Below are 24,689 nucleotides of genomic sequence, written 5' to 3'. Positions count from 1 at the left end.
ACCTTGTCTCAGTCAAATCCATCGAATTCAGCACCACCTTCCTAACCTGCAATCTTCTTCCTGACCTCTCCGCCCCCACCCCAGTCTGACCTATCACCCTCACCTTGACCTCTTTCCACCTATCACATTTCTGACGCCCCTCCCCCAGGTCCCTCCTCCCTACCTTTTATCTTAGCCTGCTGGACAAACTTTCCTCATTCCTGAAGAAGGGCTTATGCCCGAAATGTCGATTCTCCTGTTCCTTGGATGCTGCCTGACCTGCTGCACTTTTCCAGCAACACATTTTCAGCTCATCTGTATGTGAGGATACTAGTGAGAGTGAGTCAAGGACACCACTTCGACTGGGACAATGCATCCATCCTAGGACAAGTCAAACAGACACACGCATGAGAATTCCTAGAAGCATTACTCTTAATACCTTTACCTAACAAAAATCTATTAATCTTAATTTAGAAATTTTCAATTGACCTCTTCAACTTTTTCCATGTTATAGGGGGTGAGTTTTTCAGATTTCCACCATCCTTCTCAAAATCTTATCAACGTGAACAGTCTAGCTTTAGTTTTAAGTTTATGACCCTTGTTCTCAGTTCCCCCACAGTAGTTTTATAACCATATCCAGCAACTCCCATAATCCTCTGTAAACGAGTGTAATTAGCTCTGGTGCAATTCTAGGGAATCTGTGCTGTGAAAGCTTCAGCATTAGTGTCTTTCCCTGTTTGTGGTGCCAAACTGAATTCGATACCCTAGATGAGGTCTCATCGCAACTGTGTACATAATTGCAGTACTACTCCTACCACATTATATTCTATTCCTCGAGCAACAAAAGAAAATATTCTATTACAGTTTTACATTTTGAGTAGCTGATGACCTATGACTCATCTGTCTGAAGAGGGTCCCCACCCCAACTCTTCACCCTGAAACTTTTAAAACTAACTCCCAAATTCAAATGAGGAGAAAGTGAGGTCTGGAGATCAGAGCTGGAAATGTGTTGCTGGAAAAGCGCAGCAGGTCAGGCAGCATCCAGGGAACAGGAGAATCGATGTTTCGGGCATAAGCCCTGAAGAAGGGCTTATGCCCGAAACGTCGATTCTCCTGTTCCCTGGATGCTGCCTGACCTGCTGCGCTTTTCCAGCAACACATTTCCAGCCCAAGTTCAAATGACAGACTGGGACATTTTTTCTAATCAATCTGTGATTCTGCTGTCAAACTGATGCACATGTATATTATCGCCTTTTGTAACAGCTCTCAGTTATCATTTTTCAAGGTTGAAAGGTCCAAGTTTATCAGTCTGTCATTTATCAATCATCCACCAATTATTCAAGCTCCTGACATTAGTAATCCACATCATGAAAGATACAACAGAAGACAGACATTTGAAATCTCTTCGAATACACGGATCGATATGATCAAGCACCAGAATGAAGTCATTCAACCCATCGAGTTTGCTCCCCATTTGATCATGGTTGATATGTTTCTCAACCCCATTCTCCTGCCTTCTCCCTGTAACCCTTGTTCCCCTATCTTGTCCCTGTCTTAAATGCACGCAATTACTTGGCCTCCATAGCCATCTGGGTCTATAAATTCAATAGATTAACACCCTGTGGCTAAAAACATTTCTCCTCATCTTAGTTCTGAAGGGTTGTTCCTTCAATCTTCCATAGTGCCCTTAGGTCCACGTCTCTCCTACTATTTGAAACATCTTCTCCACGTCCATTCTCTCCGTGTCTCCCAGTATTCTGTAAGTTTCAATCAGATCCCCCCCAACTCATCCTTCTAAATTCCATCGAGTATAGGCCCAGAGTCTTCACCTCTCCTCAGATGTCAAGTTCTTCATCACCAGGGTCATTCTTGTAAACCTCCTCTGGACCCCCATCCAATTCCAACATATCCATCCTCAGATTTGGGGCCCAAAACCCCACAAAAGATTCCAAATGTGGTCTGACCAGTGCCTTCTACAGCCTCAGCAGCGCACCTATGATCTTGTATTCTAGCCCTCTTGAAATGAATACTAATATTTCATTTGTCTTCCTTAAACTGCTAACTGAACCTGCATGTTAACCTCAAAAGAATCCTGAACTAGGACTCCCAAGTTCCTTTGTACTTCAGATTTTCAAAACCTTTCCCCATTTAGAAAATAGTCTACATCTCTATACTTGCTATTAAAATGTATAACCTCGAGCTTTCCCACATTGTATTATATCTGCCACTTCTTTGCCCGTTCTGCTAGCCTTTCCAAGTCCTTCTGCAGCCTCCCAACTTCCTCAACACACTTTGTGTCACTTGCAAACCTAGCAAAAATGCCCTCAGTTCCTTCGTCAAGATCGTTAATGTATAACGTTGTGGTCTCCACATATACTCCTGCCTTCTGCCAGTCAGCAAATCCCCTATCCATGCAAGTACCTTGTCCCTAACACCATGGGCAGTTACTTTACTTAGTGGCCTCCTGTGCAGCGCCTTGTTAAGGGCCTTCTGGAAATTCTTTGTCTAACTTGCCTGTTATCTCAAAGAAGCTGAAAATGTGTTGCTGGAAAAGTGCAGCAGGTCAGGCAGCATCCAGGGAACAGGAGAATCAACGTTTCGGCATAAGCCCTTCTTCTCTGTTATCTCAAAGAATTCGAATAGATTTGTCCCCTTGAAGAAGACATACTGACTCTTCCCTATTTTACCATGCACATCCAAGTAAACTGCAATTCATCCTTAATAATGAAAGTCTTAAAAAATCTTAACAACAACTGAGGTTAGGCAAACCCCCTCTATAGTTTCCTGCCTTTTGCCTCCCTCCCTTCTCAAACGGGGGTGTTCCGTTAACCATTTTCCAGTCCTCTGGGACCCTCACTGACTCCAGTGATTCCTGAAAGGTCACCACCAATGTCACTACAATCTCCTCAGCTATCTTCTTCGGAACTCTGAGACTTAGTCCATCTGGACCAGATGACTTATCCACCTTCAGACCTTCGGTTTCCCCAGCACCACCGCCTTAGTGATGATCACTGCACTCACCTTTGTGCCCTGACTCACTTGAAGTTGTAGTATGCTGCTAGCGTTATCTACTGTGAAAACTGATGCAAAGTCCCTCTTCAGTTCCTCCATGATTTCTTTTGTTCCCATTGCTACTTTTGCAGCCTCATTTTCCAACGGTCCAAAGTCACAGTTCTCCCCCATTATTATTTTTTTATAGTTATTCTCTGCTGCTTTTTAAAGGCATCTGAATCCTCTGGCTTCCCACTAATCTTCACCACATTGGGACGTTAGGGACAAAAGAAAAAGTATTCAGTGTTTGAATGGGCCAAATGTTCTACCCCGTCCAAAATCATTGTGATCTCCTGTGTTCTGCCTCCAATGCTCGAATTCTTCTGTTCTGTGTGCCAGGTGTTGCCAATCTGAACACAAAGTTAAAAGGGAGCAAGTCTGACACAGTAATGCAGGGCTTGGAAAATATGTGAAAAGGATTCATACCTTTCCAAGTATTAAACAAATTATACAACTATCAGCCTGGTGTGTAGCCTGGCATATAGCAGGAAATATTGCAACCAATTTGCCCTAAACAGTTCTGTACTTTCAATGACGAAGCAGTGATTTAGCAGTTTGTAGTGATGTAGCAGAAGACCCATACTACCTAACTGGGACATATGGAACTGCTCTCGTGTAGCTTCAAAATCATTTCCACTTCACAGTGACACTGCAGCGACAGGGTAACTCCTGAGTGTCTCTTTGGAGAGGAGTGGTGTAAGACCTACCTAAGATTTCAGTATTTAACTATCTGAGACCAATGGCTGTACTAGATGTTAATTGTTGTGTACCACATAGAATGTTTGAATTGTCAGCAGGTGCCCTTTGCATCCTCACATCTCAATATAATAGTTAACTTGAGAGATGAAGCAATTTTCCCCAGGCAGAATAGAACTAACATTAGGTCCTAAATTCGCACAAACTGTTTGCAAATAATGAAGTACTTCCCTAATCAGATCTTCATGGTGCTGCCATTGCTTAATTGAGATTATAGCTCTGCACAGTAACCATGTACAGTGCTTGAAATAAATTTATTTACAAAGGCAATTGTCACTTGTTGCATAAGTGAAACCAGCTATTTTAGTCAGCTCTTACTGTTGCTGTATTTTACAAACTGTCCTGTACTAAAAGTTTCCTCATCAAATTGTTACTAAACTGGTGGGCAGGAAGAGTTTAATGATTAGCTTGGAGTTAATGCTGGTGCCATCTGCATCTGTACGTTTTCTCTTGTAGGTATTTCCAGGCCTCGTTCTGACAGTGCTCCTCCTACTCCAGTCAACAGGCTAAACATGCCGCAGGCAAGCAATACCATGAACACAACCCCCCCTCACAGCAGGAGAATGCGATCTGTCACTGTTACGAAAGCAACCGTTAAAACAAGTTCAGTAAGTTGGTGCCTGTTTCACTTTTTAACATGATCTGGTACCCATACCTCTGCATGCTGTATACCAGCACCTAACCTGCTGACAGAGACCTGCAATCTTGAAGGAAATATATTAACACTATCATGCCAATGATTTCTGTTGTGTGTGTATATGTCTCCTGAAATTTCAGCGCTTTCTCATCCTAATCCAGCAGAATGGCAAGGAACAAGAAGCAAAGTTTAGGGGAGAACAGATTATTGTCCAGCTTGGTAAGGGTTTGCTGTAGTTTAGAGATGTGGTATTGGTTTATTTTTATGGAAATGATTGAATGTGGATAAACAAGTAATACTAATGGTGTTTGTTGATTCTTAGTGAATAAAGACTGAGACAAAAGATTGCAGGAGATGGCAAGAAGGAATGAGGAGATGGATGACAGTTACAGTTCAATGTATAGAAATGTGATACCATACTTTTGAAAGAAAGAAAGTGAAGGGTAGTAGACTTTAAAAACTGACTGTTGCCTGAGCAGATGAAGAGATGCTTATTTTGTTTCAAGATTTTAGACTATAAGACATTGGAACATAAGATGATCACTTGGCCCATCAAGTCTGCCGTGCCATTTAGTGCAATCAAGGCTGTCAGATCAGATCTGACGTTATAATCCTCAACTCCACTTTGCTGCCTTTCCCCTTACTGATTAAAAATCTGAGCTGTGAATACACTGAATAACAGAACCTCTACAACCTACTGTAGTAAAGAATTCCACAGATTTAATTACCTGTGAGAGAAGAAATGCCTCTTCATCTCTGTCCTAACTGAGCTGCCCTGATTTTGTGGACTCTGGGGGAACAACCTTTCTGGACCTATCCTGTCAATTCCCCCAAGAATCTTGTATGTTTCAAAAAGGCCTCCTGTCATTCTTTTAATCTACAATGAATACAAGTCCTACCTACTCAACTGCTTCTCAAAAGAAAATCCCTCTATACCTGGAATCAATCCAGTGAACCTTCTCTGGACTACCTCCAATGCCTGTAAATTTTCTGAGGAAGGGACATTCGACCCAAAACATTAACTCTGATTTCTGTCCACAGATGCTCCAGACCCGCTGAGCTTTTCCAGCAATTTATTTTTGTTTCTAGTAAATTTTCCTTGGCATAGACATGAGGACTGATCACAATATTCTAGGTGTGGTCTTGGAATCCAGGTGGTAAGGACCATGTACAAGGCAAAATGCATTCTCAATTTTAAAATTGAAGCAAGGAAAGGACATTCGTTAGTCCACAGGTCACCTCAGCACTGGAGACATCTTTGAGCCATGAAGGAAATGACAAAGAATCACCAGTTACTTGAGAAGATTCTGAGAGATAGGATATATTTGCATTTGCAAAGGCAGGGTTTGATTAGGAGTAGTCAGCATGGCTTTGTGCGTGGGACATTATGCCTCTCAAATTTGTTAGAGTACTTTGATGAAGTGACCAGGAAGGTTGACGAGGGGAGGACAGTAGACATACTCATATGGATTTCAGTGAGGCTTTTGATAAGGTTCCACATGGTAGGCTGCTCTGGAAGGTTAGATCGCATGGAATCCAGGGAGCACTGGCAAATTGGATACATAATTGGCCTGTTGGTAAGAGCAGAGGTTAATGGTGAGAGGATGCATGTTGGACTGGAGGCCTGTGACTAGTGGAGTGCCTCAGGGCACGGTGCTGGGCCCAATGCTAGTTGCTACCTCTTTCAAGGATTTGAATGAGAATGTACAAGGTATGGTTAGTAAGTTTGCAGATGACTTTAAAATAGGTGGTATCGTAGACAGTGAGGAAATCTCTGAAAGTGAAGTCACAGGTAGACAGGACAGTGAAAAAGGCTTTTAGCACACTGGCCTGTGTCAGTCAGGGCATTGAACATTACCAGGTAGACTTAAGAAAAAGAGGTGTCAACCTGGTGAAGTATGTCAAGCATAAACAGCAAATGATAGACAGAGCTAAGTGATCCCACAACCAGCAGATCAGATCTATGTTCTGCAAACTCCACAAATGTTCCCATCCTCAATGATGCTGAGTGTGAGACGGGAGAGTAACAACTCTTGAAATGAAGGCCACATTCAACCTAGTGTGGCGTCAAGGAGCCCTAGCAAAACAGCAACTAATGGGAATTGAGTTCAAACTCTCTGCAGGTTGGAATCATACCTGGTACATAGGAAGATGGTTGTGGTTGTTCGAGATCAGTCATCTCAGCTCCAGGACATCTCTGCAGGCATTCCTCAGGGTTGTGTCCTAGTCCCAACCATCTTCAACTGCTTCAGCAATGAGCCTCCCTTCATCATAAGATCAGAAGTGGGGGTATTTGTTGGTGATTGTACAATATTCAGCACAGTCCTTGATTCTTCATATAGTGAAGCAATCCATCTTCAAATGTAAGAAGAGGTGGGCTTGGGCTGATCAGTGGTAAGTAACATTCATACCACACAAATGCCAGGCAATGATCATTTCCAAAAAGAGACTATCTAACCACAGCCCCTTGGCATTCAATGGTATTTCCATCACTGAATCCCCCACTATCAACATCATTGACCAGAGAGTCAACTGGTCTCGCCATGTAAATAGAGTAGCTACAAAAATAGGTCAGAGGCTAGGAATAATGTGGCAAATTACTCCCCTCCTGACTCCCAAAAACCTGTCCACTATTTACAAGGGACATGAGCAGTGCAGAGACAACAACTATTGTATGGCTTACCTCTGATCTCTCAGAATCTCATCACCATCTACAGGTTTAAATCATCAGTTATCACTGCTACACATATGATAGAACTGCAAAGGTTTCAACACCGTGTCATCCAGGACAGATCTGCTAGTGGTTGTACAATGTGCAGTGTAGCAGCTGTGCTAAAGCATCTGCCAAATTTACTTGGATGACCATAAGATATAGGAGCAGAATTAACCATACAACCCATTTAGTCTGCTCCCCCATTTGTTTGTGGCTAATATATTTCTCAAGACCGTTCTCCCACCTTCTTCCTGTAATCTTTGATCCTCTTACTAATCAAGAATCTATCTATTTATCTATCTCTGTCTTAAATACACTCAATAACTCCACAGCCCTCTGCAACAAAGAGTTCCACAGGTTTGCCACTTTCTGGCTGAAGGAATTCCTCCTTGTCTCAGTTCTAAAGGGTCGTCCCTTCTCTGTGAGGCTTCCATGAAAAGCATGATTGCTGTGATCTTGCCTACTTTGGCATTTATGTACAGAAGGTAGCAAACATAAGCTTGCAAGGAGTCAGAAGAGAGATTTGTTAAATGAGCATAGGTCCAGAAGATGTAATGAGCAAAAGTATTGGGGAAATAAGGAAAGAGAAATGAAGAAATGTAGATTAAAAAAATGTGAAGATACAGTGCAGAAAATTCAATCAAATTTTTTTTTAAAAAGCATATCAACGATCATGGAAAATGACATTGAAGAAATCAAGTTTTAGGGAATTGGCAAGTCTGCTTTTAGGAACAATTGGAAGAATTTACTGGCAGGGAAAGGGAGGGGTTGAATCACTGGCCTTCCAAAATCTTAATGAAGAAAGAATGGCTTTTTTGAAGCCTAACCAAAGATTCTTATTGTCATCCCTTATAGATCCCTTTCTATTTTAATTACTTTTTGTTTCCTGTTTTGCCATGTTCTTGTGTCAACTAAGGTTTATGTATATATTTCTTCTAGGGGAGCACTGCACATCCTCCAAAAGTTACTCATCAGACATCCACCACTTCTCCACTGTCCAGCCCAAACCAGACCAGCTCAGAGCCAAGACCTCTACCTGCACCTACTCGTCCCAAGGTCAACAGTGTGCTGAATCTGTTTGGTCAGTGGCTGTTCGATGCAGGATTAGTTCACTGCAGACTGCACAATGGGATGAACAGAGATGGCAGTATGACAGGTAAGGCACCAAACACCTTTCACTTCAGTCTTGCCTCCTATCTACAAAGATACAGGACAAAATCTAACTAAAAAGTCATCTACAGTCTGTGTATTCTTAATTTAGTTTACAGTCCAGATTTATTAAACCCTAATCTAATTTAACATCAGTGTTTCCCTGAGTTTTTAATTTCTTTTTGCATATTTTTTTGCATGTTAATTGTCAAATTCATGGCTTTTACCTGGTTGCCAGTCTTTATATATGTAGTGCCCAGTCTTTCTCTCAAAATTTTGAATTTTAATTTTTAAAACAAAAACAGAAGAAAGCTGCTTATAACTGAAGCTAAAAAAACTAATCATCTTAAAGATATTATAACTACTGCTCTCCTTTGATTTGTTTCCATTTTTATTTCTATTATCTTGCAGCATCTTTTATCCAAATTCTTCTTTCTTATAAATCTTGTAAGTAGGAAAAGTAGATTCTATTTTAATTGCAGTCAGCCGTTTTATGATTTTTGCCATAAGCCATTCCTTTTCCTTATAATCGCTCCAGCTGTTTTTCTCTAACATCTGCCTCCTGTCATTGTTGCACTGTTTGGGGGCGATAACTTCATTCACCGTTCTGTGTTTCTCTTGAATGGGGGAGGAGTGTTGCCAAGCCTTGTAATCTGCTCTCTGCAGGTGCTTGTTTATATCCCATCATGCTCATTTCTCCTGCTATTTTGTGTCACGTCATAAACCTCTGAGACTGTGCACTAACTGTTTTAAAATATTTGATATGATTATCTTTTTTTGTTCTATTAAGTTCTATTTATAAAATTTTACTGTTCTGGGTTTTTTTTGGTTTGTAGATGTAATGCATGATTTGGTTCTATTTGGCAATGTGACAATAAGATGGTTGCTTCTCACCAGCAACCCTCGTAAACTCTTCCTCACCTTAGGTATTACAACTCCAGCAGGACTGGATGTCCGACGGAAACCCTCGCAGATATCCACTGAAAATATGGTTGCCAATCCACTCTTCGATGCAAATGAATTTCCAGATAACTATGAAGCAGGGAGAGCTGAGGCCTGTGGAACACTGTGCCGAATCTTCTGCAGTAAGAAAACGGGGGAAGAAATCCTTCCAGTGTACCTGTCCAGGTGCTGTTTCTATTTGCAAGTCAAATTCCATGCTATGACAACAAAAAGCCATAGTTTCTTCTTTAGTTGCAGTCAATTTTCTTAGAATCAATCTGACTACAGTTATACGAACATACTCATTAGGAGCGGAAGTAGTCTGTCATGCCCCCCTCTGCCTGCTTCGCTCTTCAATGAGATTGTGGCTGTCCACTTTCCCATCTTTCCCCAATAAACAGGAAAGGAAATCATCTCTCTTCTCATTAAAAATATTGAACAGCCCTGCTTCCGCTGCTTTCTGAGGCAGAGTTCCAAAGTCATGCAACTCGCTGTTGGGGTAAAACAAGTTCTCCTTATCTCTGTTCTAAAGGCCGACCCCTAGTTCTGGACTTATCACAAGGTGAAACATCTTTTCCTTATCCATCTTGTCAAGGCCATTCATGATCTGCTATATATCAGTTAAGTCACCTGTCACTCTTAGTTTCAACCTGTCCAACCTTTGCTCAAGAACTTGTCTATTCCAGATTTCAATCTAACTAAGCTCATCTGAGCTGTCTCTAAGGCATTTACATCCATCTTTAAGTAAGGAGATCAAACTGCACACTGTAGAGACAAAAACAGAGTTAATGTTTTGAGTCCAGTCTGACCCATGAATTGTAGAGGTGGAGCATCACTTTCTTGCTTTTACACTTTGTGCCTCTAATTATAAACCCAAGGATCCTGCAAGCCTTAACAACTGTTTCAACTTGTCTGGAAACCTCAGAGAATCATGCATGTGAACCCCGAGGTCCCCTACTCCTGTCCTCCCCTCACAGTTGTACCATTCAGCCTTATTGTCTCTCCATGTTTCTTTGACCAAAATGCTGTACTTTACATTTCTCCACATTGATCCATCTGTCAGGTAGGTCAGGTGTCTGCACACTTGGTCAGCTTGTAAATGTCCCTTCAACTTGCTCAGCATCATCCTCACAATTCCTATTCAAGATGTGATCTCATCAGTGACCTGTATAACCAAAAGAAATCATTTGTGATCCCAAGAGATTGACTTATTAGAGTACAAGTTGTACCTCTGTAATCCAGAAATTACAAGACTGGCAGGTTTGTGTGTCAATGTCAGCACAGGAATTTTAAACATTTCAAGAAAACACTATGCAACGTGCTCACGCTCCTTCTATATTTTCTTTCGAGATTCAGTTTTTTTTGCTATAAATTATATTTTGAAACAACAAATATAGAAACTGGGAAAGGATAAAGCACCAACTGCACCAGAGGCATTTGTTCCTCTGAGGTTGTAGCATTTAACGTTTTACATCTCACATACCCAACTGTTAACAACAAAATACACCTTTTTACTAAGGGTGTGTGGTGCTGGAAGAGCACAGCAGGTCAGGCAGCATCCGAGGAGCAGAAGAGTCGATGTTTCAGACATAAACCCTTCATCAGGAATGTGGCTTGTGGGCCATGGGGGCTGAGAGATAAATAGGAAGGGGGTGGAGCTGGGGGCAAAGATAGCTGGGAATGCGATAGGTAAATGAAGGTGGGGATGAAAGTGATAGGTCTGAGAGGAGGATGGAGCAGATAGGCAGGAAGGAAGATGGACAGGTAGGACTCTTCAAGAGGGCGGTGCTGAGTTGGAAGGTTGGGACTGAGATAAGGCCCCCACCTTATCACTAAGATAAATATAAGTGCAAACCAGGCATGTGTGCAATTATCTTGTGACTTAAAGAGCAATTTTGCATTGACCAATTATGCTGCTGCTTATAAAAGATGAAAATTACTTAGGAGTTGATCAAAGCAAGCTTTTTAAAGGTTTACACTGGCATAGCAAGAAACTCTTTTTGGGGAGAAGGGCACAGAGCCCTTCATCTAGAAAACTAGAACTGGAACTATACTGAGATTGCCAAAATAGAGTGCTGGGTTAGGGAGGTACAATATGTATAACCAACATAATATCCTTGCTTTTATATTTCAGTTTCTCTCATATTAAAACAGTTCAGAATTCTGCAGTTGCTCTGTATCAGTCTGCAACCTCCTTATGCTGTCTTTGCAATATACTTTCTGATCTAACTTTGTTTCATCTGAGCATTTAGCTGCCATGCTTTTGTTTTCCTCATTTAAGTCATTTATGTAAACCATAAAAAGCTAAGACCCAACATTTTCTCCTGCAAGACTTCACTCTTCACATTCTACCAATCAGGAAAAGACCCAGTTATGCACAATGTTTTCTGTCAGTCAGCCAGTCTTGTATCCATGTTATTATGCAGGTGATTCTAAACTAGGGAGAATAGGAATTGTGAGGATGATGCTGAGCAAGTTGAAGGGACATTTACAAGCTGACCAAGTGTGCAGACACCTGACCTACCTGACAGATGGATCAATGTGGAGAAATGTAAAGTACAGCATTTTGGTCAAAGAAACATGGAGAGACAATAAGGCTGAATGGTACAACTGTGAGGGGAGGACAGGAGTAGGGGACCTCGGGGTTCACATGCATGATTCTCTGAGGTTTCCAGACAAGTTGAAACAGTTGTTAAGGCTTGCAGGATCCTTGGGTTTATAATTAGAGGCACAAAGTGTAAAAGCAAGAAAGTGATGCTCCACCTCTACAATTCATGGGTCAGACTGGACTCAAAACATTAACTCTGTTTTTCTCTCCATGGATGTTGCCAGACATGCTGAGGTTCTCCAACATTCTGTGTATTTGTTCTTTGTGGGTTTGTGGCCACTCAGCAATCTGGAGTATGCTGCGCAAGGGACAAACAAATTGGGCATAGCCATCATTCTCTTTTAAGGTATGCATAAGAACATCAGTGTTTTAACGGCTGTGCAGTGAAACAAGCCAACTGTGTAGAGCAAACCAATGTTAAAGGGAACAAGGGTTAACATGGTTACTTCAACCAGATTTTCAAAGCAGGATCTAGATTGCCAAGTTATTGATTTGAAATTTACTATTCAAAAGAAAATACCTGCTTTGGATTTACTCTTCCCTGTGCACTTAGCTAATTTATTCAGAGAACATTTGAACCATACAGAGTGGTAAATGCCCCAGGTTATTTTCAGTCTGCACTGAATTGGCTAATTGTATTGAGCACGAGACCTGCTACAGTACTTCAAATGTAAGGAATGGTCAAGTTTAATTAGATGCTGCTCCTTCTGTCTCCCCGATGAGTCTGCTAGAAGTGGCCCTGTGTGGATGTGAAGGAGGACATGAAGCTGGGGTGCCTTTACATAGGAATAATAGGAGAGAGGACAAAATCAGTTATTTGTTTGTAAACTTCAGATAATTTGCTCATGGAATGTGGTTGTCGCTGGCTTTTCTTCCCGTCCCCAATTGCTCTTGAGAAGGTGGGCATTTTGAACCGCTGCAGTCCATGCAATGTGGGTAAACCCACATTGCCGTTAAGGGCTTCCAGAATTTTGACCTCTGGACAGTGAAGGAATGGCAACATTTTTCCAAGTCAGAAAGGTGAGTGGCTTGGAGGGGAACTTGAAGGCGTTAGTGTTCCATGCATCTGCTGCGATTGTCCTTCTAGATGGAAGTAGACATGGTGTGGGAAATGCTGTCTGAGGATCTCTGGTGAATTTCTGCACTGCATCTTGTAGCTATTAGACACTGGTGCCACTGAGTGTTCAGTGGTGGATGGTTGTCGGTGTGATGTCAATCAAGTGGGTTTTGTCTTGGGTAGTGCCAAGCTTCTTGATGTGTTGTTGGAGTTGTGCCCATCCAGGCAATTGGGAAGTATTCCATCGCTCTCCTGACTTGTACCTTGATGGTTGACAGACTTTGGGGAGTCAGAAGGTTAGTTACTCACCACAGTGTTCCTAGCCTCTGACCTCTCTTGTAGCTGCTGTGTTTATATGGTGATATCAATTGAGTTTCTGGTCAATGGTAACCTCAAGGATGTTGATAGTGGGGGATTCAGTGATAGTAACACTATTGAATGTCAAGGGACAGTGTTAGACTGTTCTCCTTTTGGAGATTGTCTTTGCCTGGCATTTGTGGCATGAATATTACTTGCCACTTGTCAGCGCACACCTTGTCCAACTCTTTTCGTATTTGAACATGGACTGCTTCAGTCTCTGAGGGTTGCGAATGTTTTGCTGAACATAGTGCAATCATCAACAAACATCCCCACTTCTGACCTTGTCATGGAGGGAAGGTCATTGATGAAGCAATTGAAGATGGTGGGTCTAAAACACTACCACAATGAGCTCCTGCAGAGATGTCCTGGAGTTGAGATGATGTATTTCCAACAACACTGACCACCATCTTACATGCTGGGTACCTGTCCAACCAGAAGAGAGTTTGCCCTTGATACCCATTGACTTTCTGGTTTTGCTTGGGCATCCTTGATGACTTCCACCTCACTTTGGAATTCAGCCCTTTTGTCCATGTTTGATCCAAGGCTGTAATGATGTCAGGAGCAAAGAGGCTCTGGTGGTGCGCAGACTGGGCATGACTGAGGCAGTTATTGCTGAGCAGGTGCTTCTTAATAGCAATGTTGATGGCCTTCCATCACTTTACTGCTGATCGAGTAGACTGATGAGGCAATAATTGGCTGGGTTGGATTTATCCTGCTTTTTATGTACAGGATGTTTGTAATTCTTCTGAGACATTATATGTGCAATACTTTATACCAGTTATGAGAAAACAAACACTATGTTTGCATGTTCTGCAACTTGCTTAATTAACAGTCCAGGAAGCACTTACATCAAATATCTCTGACTAAATTGTTGTTCAACATAATTATAGAAACTATTAAAGCTATGCTTAATACATCAGTGTCAATCTGAGGTTTAAATTATATTAAGAAACCCTGGTAGTATGTTATCTGCATCTTCTCTGAGTAGGTCTTGTGATTTATTGCTTGAACTTATTCAGAAATTGTCACTTTGTGTGCAAAACAAGTGTTAAATTTGGTCCTTGGGCAGCAAATATTGCTACACAGGGTAAGTGTTAACAGTCTGAGCTGCAGTGCAGCAAATCACTCTAAATAATCACTCTAATCACTCTAAATGTTTCACTCTAAATAAATTAAAGCCTGTTTAAGGAAAATGCCAATGCAGTGCCGTTTCAAAGTGTCATTTTGTGCTACAGTAATGATGCGATGTTGGTCATTCCTGCCTCTGACAATAGTCCATGAATTCCTAATGTTTGCTGCGTTGCCCAGTGGAGCCCTGTCTATTCATTTCTGTTTGTATCATGGCTGGAAACTTATTAATGATTTGGTTCTGCTAGACATTGAGACCAGATTACTCTGTAGTCTCAGTGAAGTTTAAAGAAATTTCCTATTATTAAACTGCAGAGGACCAATTATATACAGCTGTTCAAGGATATTTTCTCCACATTTTCAAGCAGGTGGTGTCAGATGGAAACAGTTATAATGCCCGCAAGTCTCATAAATTTTAACCCTGCTCAAGGCTAGGATTAAATACGTATGGCTTAATTGCACCAGACTGGAAGTGAGTAATTCTATGTTAGAACAGTACAATAACTGTTCACTATTTATAACAAACTTATAATCAACTTTAGAACCATGTGGTGTCTGCAGAGTGAGGACAGATTGATGCAGGTTTATTCTAGTCTAAAAATTTGAGAGTTACCAACATGGAAATTTGGGCAACAGTGACATTTTGTGATTAGCAGGTCACATTGCAGTTGGAAACCTCCAAGGTGAAAAGGTCAGAGATTTGTTTGCAGACTGTATTCTCTCTATATTTGTGTCACATGTCATGCTCACACTCCATGCTCACTCTGGAAGAATTGCCGAAAGAATAGAGACCATAAATGTATTGGCAGTTAGGGAGGTGATGGTTTAGTGGTATTATCACTAGACTATTAATCCAGTGACCCAGGTAATGTTCTGGGAACCTGGGTTCAAATCCCACCATAACAAATGATGCAATTTGAAATTTAAAAGTATCTGGAATTAGGAGTCTAATTATGACCATGAAACCATTGTCAATTGCTTTAAAAAAAGCCCATCTGGTTCACTATCATCCTTTGGGTAGGAAACTGCTGTCCTTACCTGTCTGGCCTACATATGACTGCAGACCCACAGCAAGGTGGTTAACTCTTAACTGCTCTCTGGGTAATTAGGGATGAGCAATAAATGCTGTCCTGACCAGTGAAACGTCATGAATAATCAATAAATCCTACACTTGTTATAAATAGTGAACAGTTATTGTACTGTTCTAACATAGAATTACTCACTTCCAGTCTGGTGCAATTAAGCCATACATATTTAATCCTAGCCTTGAGCAGGGTTAAAATTTATGAGACTTGTGGAGGTGGCTGAGGAAATAGCAGAGGCGTTGGTTGAGATCTTTCAAAAGTCACTGGAGTCAGGGAAATTCCCGGATGATTGGAAGATCGCTGTTGTAACCCCCTTGTTCAAGAAAGGATCAAGGCAAAAGATGGAAAATTATAGGCCAATTAGCCTAACCTCGGTTGTTGGTAAAATTCTAGAGTCCATCATTAAGGATGAGGTTTCTAAATTCTTGGAAGAGCAGGGTCAGATTAGAACAAGTCAACATGGATTTAGTAAGGGGAGGTCGTGCCTGACAAACCTGTTGGAGTTCTTTGACACATGTATTGGGCCAAGCAGTGGAATGTGGTGTAACGGTTAAAAATTATGTCCCAATACATGTGTGGATCATAATGTAACACATGTATTGGGCCAAGCAGTGGAATGTGGTGTAACGGTTAAAAATTATGTCCCAATACATGTGTGGATCATAATGTAACACATGTATTGGGCCAGGCAGTGGAATGTGGTGAAAGGGTTAAAATTGTGTCCCAATACATGTGTGAATCTAACCGGAATGGAGGTGTTGCTTAGTCCCGTGTGAATCTTATTATACACCTTCCCGTGTGAATCTTCTTATCTGTATGTAACCAGAATGGAATGTGTTTTTTAGCCTTGCTCTGCTCTAACCGAAAATGGAAGGTGTCGCTTAGTCCCGTGTGAATCTTATTACACACCTCCCCGTGTGAATCTTCTTATCTGTATGTAACCAGAATGGAATGTGTTTTTTAGCCTTGCTCTGCTCTAACCGAAAATGGAAGGTGTCGCTTAGTCCCGTGTGAATCTTATTACACACCTCCCCGTGTGAATCTTCTTATCTGTATGTAACCAGAATGGAATGTGTTTTTTAGCCTTGCTCTGCTGTTCACATGAATGTTTATATCTGGAAAAGAGTATATCAGCTGGAAAAGTCTCCAGTTCGGTAGAGTCTGCTCCGGGGTTGCGTTTAACCGCCGAGCGTGGGTTGTTGGCAACCGCTCTACGAGAACTGACGGCTTCCAGTTCCGGTAACACGTAGAGTGAGTATAAACCAGACCCGTTGTAAGTACGAGACCTGGTTGTGGCGACGCTGCGGGGAATAAAACACTTATATTCTAGCAGACTCGCCTCTTGGCTGTTTGTTCTGTGTCAGACTACTTTCCTGCGAGCCTGGTCCTTGACCTTGAGAATTTTTTAAAACATACGGGGAGAATGCGGATAAGTGGAGTTGAAATGCCCATCAGCCATGATTGAATGGCGGAGTGGACTCGATGGGCCGAATGGCCTTACTTCTGCTCCTATGTCTTATGGTCTTACTTCAGGTGTATAAAACTGATCTATGATTTTATGCTAAAAGGCTAAATTGAAATGGCTGAATTTGTGGATTAAGGTTGAATGGTGTGCACTTTTGTACAGTTTGAATGTGAAGGTGAAAAGTAATATTTCCAAGTTTGCAGATGTAAGAAAACTTGCTGGAAGTGAGAGTTGAGAGAAGGATGCAAAGGAATTTCAAGAGAATTTGAAGATACTAAGTCAATGTACAAAAAAATGGCAGATGAAGTACCACGTAGAGAAATGTGAGTTTAACCATTTTGATGCGAGGAATAGTATTTCTTAATTGGTAAGAAACTGGGAAGTATTGAGCTTTAACGGGACTTAGGTGCCTTTGTTCATGAGTCGCTGAAGGTTAATCATTTAGGTACAACAAGCAGTTAAATTGGTAAATGGCATGTTGACCTTTTATTACAATTGTTTGATTATAGGAGTAAACATGTCACCCTGCTGATATACAGAGCCTTGCTGGGACTGTACCTGGAGTATTGTAAGCATATTTAGTCTCCTTCCCCATAGAAAGACCTACTTGTTAGAGTGTGCAGTGAAGGCTCGCGCATCAGTCTAATTCCTGGGATGGAGGGGTTGTCCAATGAGGAAATAGTAAGTTCATTGGCCCTTTGTTCTCTGGAGTTCAGCAGAAATTATGTAGTTCAAACATACACAGTTCTTGTGGGGTAGACAGGATAGTGTCTTGATTAAGGGCAGGATGTTTAGAACTGAAATGAGGAATTCCTTCTCCCAGAACATGGCGAATCTTTGCAGTTCTGTGCCCAAAGGCCTCAATATTTGAGTATGTTTAAGACTGAGTTAAGTAGATTTTTATGTATCAAGGGACAGGGGAGGCAAAGAAGGAAAATGATGTTGAGGTAGAAGATCAGCCATGATCTCATTGAATGACAGCGTACTCGCGAAGACTTAAATGACGACTTATTTGTAAAAACTGAATTAACAATAAAAGCTTGACAGTTTATCACATCCATAAAGTTTAATTGACTTTAATTCAGCCCAGTTCCATCTTACGAATATAAGACCATGAGATACAGGAACAGGATTAGGCCTTTCGGCCCATTGAGCCTGCTCCACCATTCGATCATGGCTGATGTGTTTGTCTACCTCATTCTCCTGCCTTCACCCTGTAACCCTTGATCCCTTTATTAATCAAGAAGCTATCTAGCTCCGTCTTAAATACATTCAATGTTTCGGCCTCTACGACGTTCTGTAGCAGAGTTCCAAAGAAATCGTTCCTTATCTGTTCTAAACAGTTGTCCATTCACTCTGAGGCTGTGCTTTTTGGTTCTAGTCTCTCCAACTAGTGAAAACATCTTCTCCACATCCACTGTATCCAGGCCTCTCAGTATTCTGTAAGGTTCAATCAATTCCCCCCTCATCCTTCTAAATTCCATGAAGTACAGATTCAAACGCCTCAACCACTCTTCATATGACAAGCCCTTAATCCTAGAAATCATTCTTATAAACCTACTTTGGAACCACTCCTATACCAGCATGTCATTCCTTAGCTGTGAGTTCCAAAACTGCTCACAATATCCTAAAAGCGGTCTGACCAGAGCCTTGTACAGCCTCAGCGGTATATTCCTGCCCTTGTATTCTGGCCCCTTAAAATCAGTGCTAACGTTGCATTTGCCTACTGGACTGCTAACTGAATCTGTGTTAACTGTAAGAGAATCTGAACTAGGATTCCCAAGTCCCTTTGTGTTTCAGATTTCCAAAGCCTTTCACCATTTAGAAAATACTGAACACCTCTGTTCTTCCTATCAAAGTACAAAACCTCACACTTTCGCACACTGTATTCTATCTGCCAATTTTTTGCCCAATCACGTAGCCTGTCCTTGTGCAGCCTGCCCACCACCTCAACCTGTCATTCTACCTATCTTTGTGTCATTTGCAAACTTAGCAACACTACTCTCAGTTCTATCATCCAGATTGTTCATGTATAACATGAATAGTGGTGGTCCAAATACTGATCCCTGCAGAACTCCACTAGTCATTGGCTGCCATCCTGAAATATACCCCTTTATGCCCACTGTCTGCCTTCTGCCAGTCAGCCAATCCTCTATCCATGCCAATACCTTACCCCTAACACCATGAGTTCTTATTTAACAGCATCCTTTGTGGCACCTTGTCAAAGGTGATGCTCAATCTCCATCTCAAAGCTCATCTACTTTCCATTCTGATTAAAATATTTTCAAAGACTTTCAGAGATCCACTGCATCACTGTTTGTGCGGGTTTTACTCGTTTCAGAGGTATTATTTATATTTGTACATGTGTAAGGGTGTTTTTGTGTCCAAGCTAATCCTTCTGTCCCCAGCTGGAGAACAGAAGTTTATTTTTCCCCTACCTTGGTTGAGACTTATTAAAAACATATCTGTCCTATTTGGGACCGATGATATAGTTGCTACATTTGCACCTGACCAATGGAGTATGATGTCAAGAATTTAAAAAAATCAAAAGAACTGCGTATGTTGGAAATCAGAAACAAAAATAAAAATTGCAGAAACACTCAGCAAGTCTGGCAAGATCTGTGGAGAGAGAGCACAGTTAACATTTCAGGTCCAGTGACCCTTCAGAACTCAGAACTCTGTTTTCTCCCCACAAATGTTGTCAGACATGATGAAAATTGTGGATATGTCCCATTCTGGAAGGAAGTATAAAAAGCGTAGAATCTAAATGGCAAACAGTTGGAGAGTTCTAGAGGTGCAGAGGGATCTGGGTGTCCTAGTTCACAAATAGCTCAAGTTTGGGAGGTGCAGGAAGTAATTAGGAAAGCTCATCGAATGTTGTAATTTACTGTGAGGAGAATGGAACACAAAACTTAGGGAGGATACACTTCAGTTGTGCAGGATGTTGGTGTGATTGCATCTGAAGTGCTATGTATAGTATTGGTTTCCTTAGTTAAGGCAAGATGTAAATTGCGTTGGAATAAGTTCAGAAAAAGTTTACTGGATTAAACTGTTGAATGGGCAGGTTGTCTTATGAGATATGTTGGGCAAACTAGATATGTATCCATTGGAAGTGTAGAAGTGCAAGCGATTTCTTGAAAACTTAAGATTCTGGAGGATCTTAAAGTGGATGTAGGAAGGATATTTCCTCTTGAGAGAGAATCTGGAACTGGGAATCACTGTTTTAAAAATGTGTCTGCCCATTTCAGACAGAGTTGAAAATTTTTTTCTCAGAATCATGAGTTTTTGGAACTTTCTTCCTCCGAAGACAGTGGAGGTATTCTCTTTGAATATTTTGAAGGCAGAGGTAATAGATTCTTGATAAGCAAAGGGTGAAAGCTTGTCGTAGGTAGGAAGGGATATGGAATAATCAGAACAGCCACAATCTTATTGAATAGCAGAGTAGTCTTGAGGGGCCAAGTGGCCTACTCCTAATTCACATGTGTATGTTCTCTGATATCTTCCATCTTAGTTTATATGTCTTGTAATATCTCATTGGGGTCAAGCCAATGCAAGTCAAGCCTTACTGTTCCCAGAGTTGTCACCAAAGTTTAAAGTATTATCAAAGTGTACAAAGCCCACAATTTACATGTCAGATAGACAAGAACTATATTACAAATAATAGATTTGAATCACAAGTAAGCAACGCTGAACTGTTAACATGTATAGTACTTCTAGTTAAAACTCCCAACAGCCTTTTGAAGCCACAAGATACACAAATACGCGCAGACGAAAATATGTGTGCCAAGCAATACAGTTCAATAGCAACAGTCCTCAGGATTCAATGCAGTATTCTTTTTTGTTTTCCAAGTCCTTCAGTTGTCCGATCTTTTCCTTTAAATTCTTTAACTACTTTACAGGAGGTACAGAGAGACTGGTTCCCAAATTATAAAATCTGACTTACTGAATAAAAGCAACTGCAAACAGCAACTCGTGGGAGAAAATAAATTGTCTTTCTCCAGGCTTTAGATACAGGATCTGACCTTTCAGCATTCTGAAGGCTTCTGCAGTGTCACAACCAAAACATTTAAGCTACCAAGGAGCCAATCAGTTAGTTATTGTCAGGCTGATGGCCTTTGGTTTGTGAAGTTGTGACCAGTTGTGGATGTCAATCAGCAATCTGTTGCTGGTTGAAGTTCCCTTAGTGTACACCCTGGTGCCAGCCCGCCTGCAGACGGCTTCCCCAAACAGCTGCTTGAACATGTTCAGCTACATGTTGTTAAAAGTACAAGAATTGCTTCCACAGTGCTTGGTTTTAAATCAAAAAATACAGTCACTACCTTTAAACATTTTAAAAGACCTGGATCTTGGATGCTTTCTGTAATGTAACTGAATTAATTTATTTTGTCTTGTAAATGTAAGTCTTAACTTTTTGTGACTTTTTAGCAATCCATCCTAATATATCATCTTATTACTTGATGCAATGTTCAAACAGCCCAATGAATGAACAAGGTTAGAATAACTAGAAAAAAATTAAACAGATGCCCCTGTGATGCATCCTGATATTTGGCTAATTCTGAATTCCAATTTCACAAGTGAGAAAATCTGAGTGGTAGGTAATTGTACACACACCCTCCTCCTTTTTGTTCTATTGACTGTTGCTAATGACTCCATTCAGGATAAACACCTGATTGCTTCTCTGTGCCCTTACTCCTCAATTGACTTTGGCTTTCTTCAAAGCAAGATACCTTCATTGTCAATACCCAGTTAATTAGTCACTTTCAAATTGCTTAGCCTATTTGGTTGATAAACATCAGAGAAGTCGATTTTGCTTAATGTTAAATAAAAACTCAAAATGCAGGAAACATTCAGTAGTTCTGGTAGCATCTCATCTACTTTCATAATTTATTCTGATGAATAGATTTATAGTATTTCTGCGGAAAGAGCAATAAAATTTAGAGCACATGTTTAAAATGCCTTTTTTATATCTAAGCCAAAAGACTGTGCCAGACTATGCCAAGAGCTATTCAGAGTTTGTTTGCCTGCTATTTAACTTGATTTATTTTGATGAGGTGGCAGAAAATGTATGTGCACAATGGCGAACACGTACTTCCAAAAGGCATTTGGCTCAGTGCCACAAAACAGACTTGAATATAAAGTTAAAGGCCATGGAATGAAAGTGATAACATGGATGCGAAATTGACAGAGACAAAGAGGAGAAGTGAAAGATTGTCTTTTTGAACTGGAGGAAGATTTACACTGGGCTTCCCCAGGGTTCAGTGGTAGAACATGTGCTTGGGTGTGCAGGACACAATTTTAAAATGTGCAGATGATTTAAAACCTCGAAGTACTGTGAGCTGTGAGGAAGATGGTATTAGACTTTAAGTTGGTGGACTGGGTGGAAAAGTGATAAATTTAATGCAGAGAACTGTGAAATGATTCATTTTTTGATAGGAAGAATGAGGAGAGACAAAATAACATTAAGGGTTAAATTCTAAGGGGTGCAGGAACAAAGAGACCTGGGGCATATGAGCACAAATTTATTGAAGGTGACAAGATTGGTTGAGAAAACAGTTAATAAAGCAAATGGGTTCCTGCACTTTAAAAGTAGGAACATGGAGTTTAAAAACAATGAAGTTTTGTTTTGGACAAAACACTGGATTGGCTTCAACTGGAACTATGTTTTTTGAATCCCTACTAGAAAGTATATGAAAGCATTAGAGAGATATGCTGAAAGATCCAAAAGAATGATTTCATGCTGAGAATTTTCAGTTACTTGGATAGATTGGCTAAGAAGATCTGTTCTCCATGGAGATGAGATTAGAAGCAGGTTGAGTAAAGGTGTTCAACGTCATGAGGGGTGTGGGTGGGGAGAAGAATTTTTGGAAGATCGAGGACCAAAGGATACTAGTCAAAGACAAGTAGCAAAAGAAGCAGAACCAACACAAACAGCCTATAGATATAGAAGATAGGTACACACGTCGGCCATTCAGGCCTGCTCCACCAATCAGTGATCATGGCTGATCATCCAGCTCAGTCCCCTGTTCCAACTTTCTCCCAATACCCATTGATCCCTTTAGCCCCAAAGAATTGTGTACATAACTCCTTCAAAACATGCAATGTTTTGGCCTCAACAAGACAATTCCACAGGCTCCTCACTCTCTGCGTGAAGAAATTTCTCTTCATCTCTGTCTTAAATGGTCTGCCAATATCATTCAATTGTTTTGCAGGGTTCTGGGCTTGCTAGTTACTGGGAACATCCTTCCTGTGTTTACCTTTTTGTAATTCTGTTAGAATTTTATAGATTTCTATGATTCCCTACCTCCCCCACCTCCTGAACCTCATTCTTCTAAAGTCCAATGAATATAGTCCCAACTGATCAAGCCCTTCTTCATAAGCAAGTCCTACAATTCTAGGAATTAGCTTTTTTTTTCGCATCATTGAGATTTGAAGTGTTCTACCTGAGAATATAGTAGAAACATTTTTCACCAAGGCTCTCAAATCAGCATTGGATAACTATCTGAAAAGTGGCAAGTTGTAGAACTACAGCGAAAAGGCAGGGGAGTGAAATTAGCTGAGTTTGACGTGCCAAGAGCCAGGATAGACCTAGATGGTCACATGGTTTCCTTCTGTGCTGTAACCATTCTATGGATCTGTGTTGCTATCTTAGGTGAATGAGCAAAAGAATTGGCAGAGAAATCAATACCAAAAACCTTAACACACAACTGTGATGCTGGAAATCTAAAACAAGCAGAAATTGCTGAAGAAACTCAGCAGGTCCGGCTGCATCTACAGAGAGACAACAGACTATGCTTTCTCCAGCAATTTCCATTTTTATACCAAAAAATTTATTTGCCTGTATTAACCATTAAACCTTGGAAAGTATTGCTAAACTGTTATATGCAAATGCTTTACCCCTCATTTTACTTTGTAATTGGCAACAGATTGTATGTCTTTGTAAGTGGACACTTGCTTTGAAAGCATCTTAATATTGGGCAGTATAGTTTATAGGGTTAGAGGCAATGGTTTGTGACACGAGTCTATTTGAACTGCTTTACCAATGATGGCCGTGCCTTCAGCTGCTGAGCCCTGATTCTGGCATTTCACAGCTTTGTCTTCCTTTAAGGTATTCCTTTAAAGCTCCTCTTTGACCAATCTGTTAGTCACATGTTATCACACCTAGATTTGTGACTCATAGTTATACAGCATGACCACGCTGACCATGTTCCCAAACTAAACTAGTCCCACTTGCCTGCACTGGCCCATATCCCTTCAAACCTTTCCCATTTATGAACTTATTCAAATGTTGTCTTAAATGTTGTAACTGTACCTGCATCCACCACTTTCTCTGCCAATTCATTCCACACACAAACCACTTGGTGTAAAACAAAGATTTCCTCTCATGTCTTTTTAATCTTTTTCCTCTTATCTCCAAACTATGCCCCCTAGTTTTGAATTTCCCCCACCTTCGGGAAAAGAACTTTTGTCATTTACTTTATCTGTGCCCATCATGATTTTATAAACCTCAACCTCCTGCGTGCCAGTGAAAAAAGTCTCCAACTTGATGTGAACCTCTGTTAACCTTAAAGGTACTGTATAAATTAAAAATGCTGATGTTGAATTTCTTGCACTTTTTAAAAAAACTTTACAACTTTGATTTTCAAGGTATTTGCCGCAACAGCTTCAGAAATGTTTTGTTTCTTGATCTTTGCTAAGACAGAAAGTAAATGGATTTCAATCAAGACTCCCCTTTGTTGGCATCATAGTTTCTTGTTATATG

The 24,689-nt window shown here is 40.8% G+C and overlaps 1 protein-coding gene across 19 annotated transcripts in view; it reads left to right on the top strand.

Annotated features, from left to right (window-relative positions):
- The window catches only part of ralgapb (Ral GTPase activating protein non-catalytic subunit beta), a 141,450-nt gene that overhangs the window by 42,112 nt on the left and 74,649 nt on the right, over positions 1-24,689 (top strand). For 12 of the 19 annotated variants that reach the window (XM_043710949.1, XM_043710944.1, XM_043710947.1 and 9 more), the window contains 4 exons: positions 4,243-4,394; positions 8,076-8,292; positions 8,697-8,732; positions 9,212-9,413. In XM_043710949.1, coding sequence (XP_043566884.1) covers positions 4,243-4,394; positions 8,076-8,292; positions 8,697-8,732; positions 9,212-9,413 — 607 coding nt within the window. The remainder of the gene's footprint in view (positions 1-4,242; positions 4,395-8,075; positions 8,293-8,696; positions 8,733-9,211; positions 9,414-24,689) is intronic. The other 7 variants (XM_043710950.1, XM_043710961.1, XM_043710959.1 and 4 more) reach the window with 4 other exon arrangements.

This window comes from Chiloscyllium plagiosum, chromosome 20 (genome assembly GCF_004010195.1).
Source record: "Chiloscyllium plagiosum isolate BGI_BamShark_2017 chromosome 20, ASM401019v2, whole genome shotgun sequence".
Lineage (NCBI taxonomy): Eukaryota > Metazoa > Chordata > Chondrichthyes > Orectolobiformes > Hemiscylliidae > Chiloscyllium > Chiloscyllium plagiosum.
This window is presented reverse-complemented; position numbering and strand designations above follow the sequence as displayed.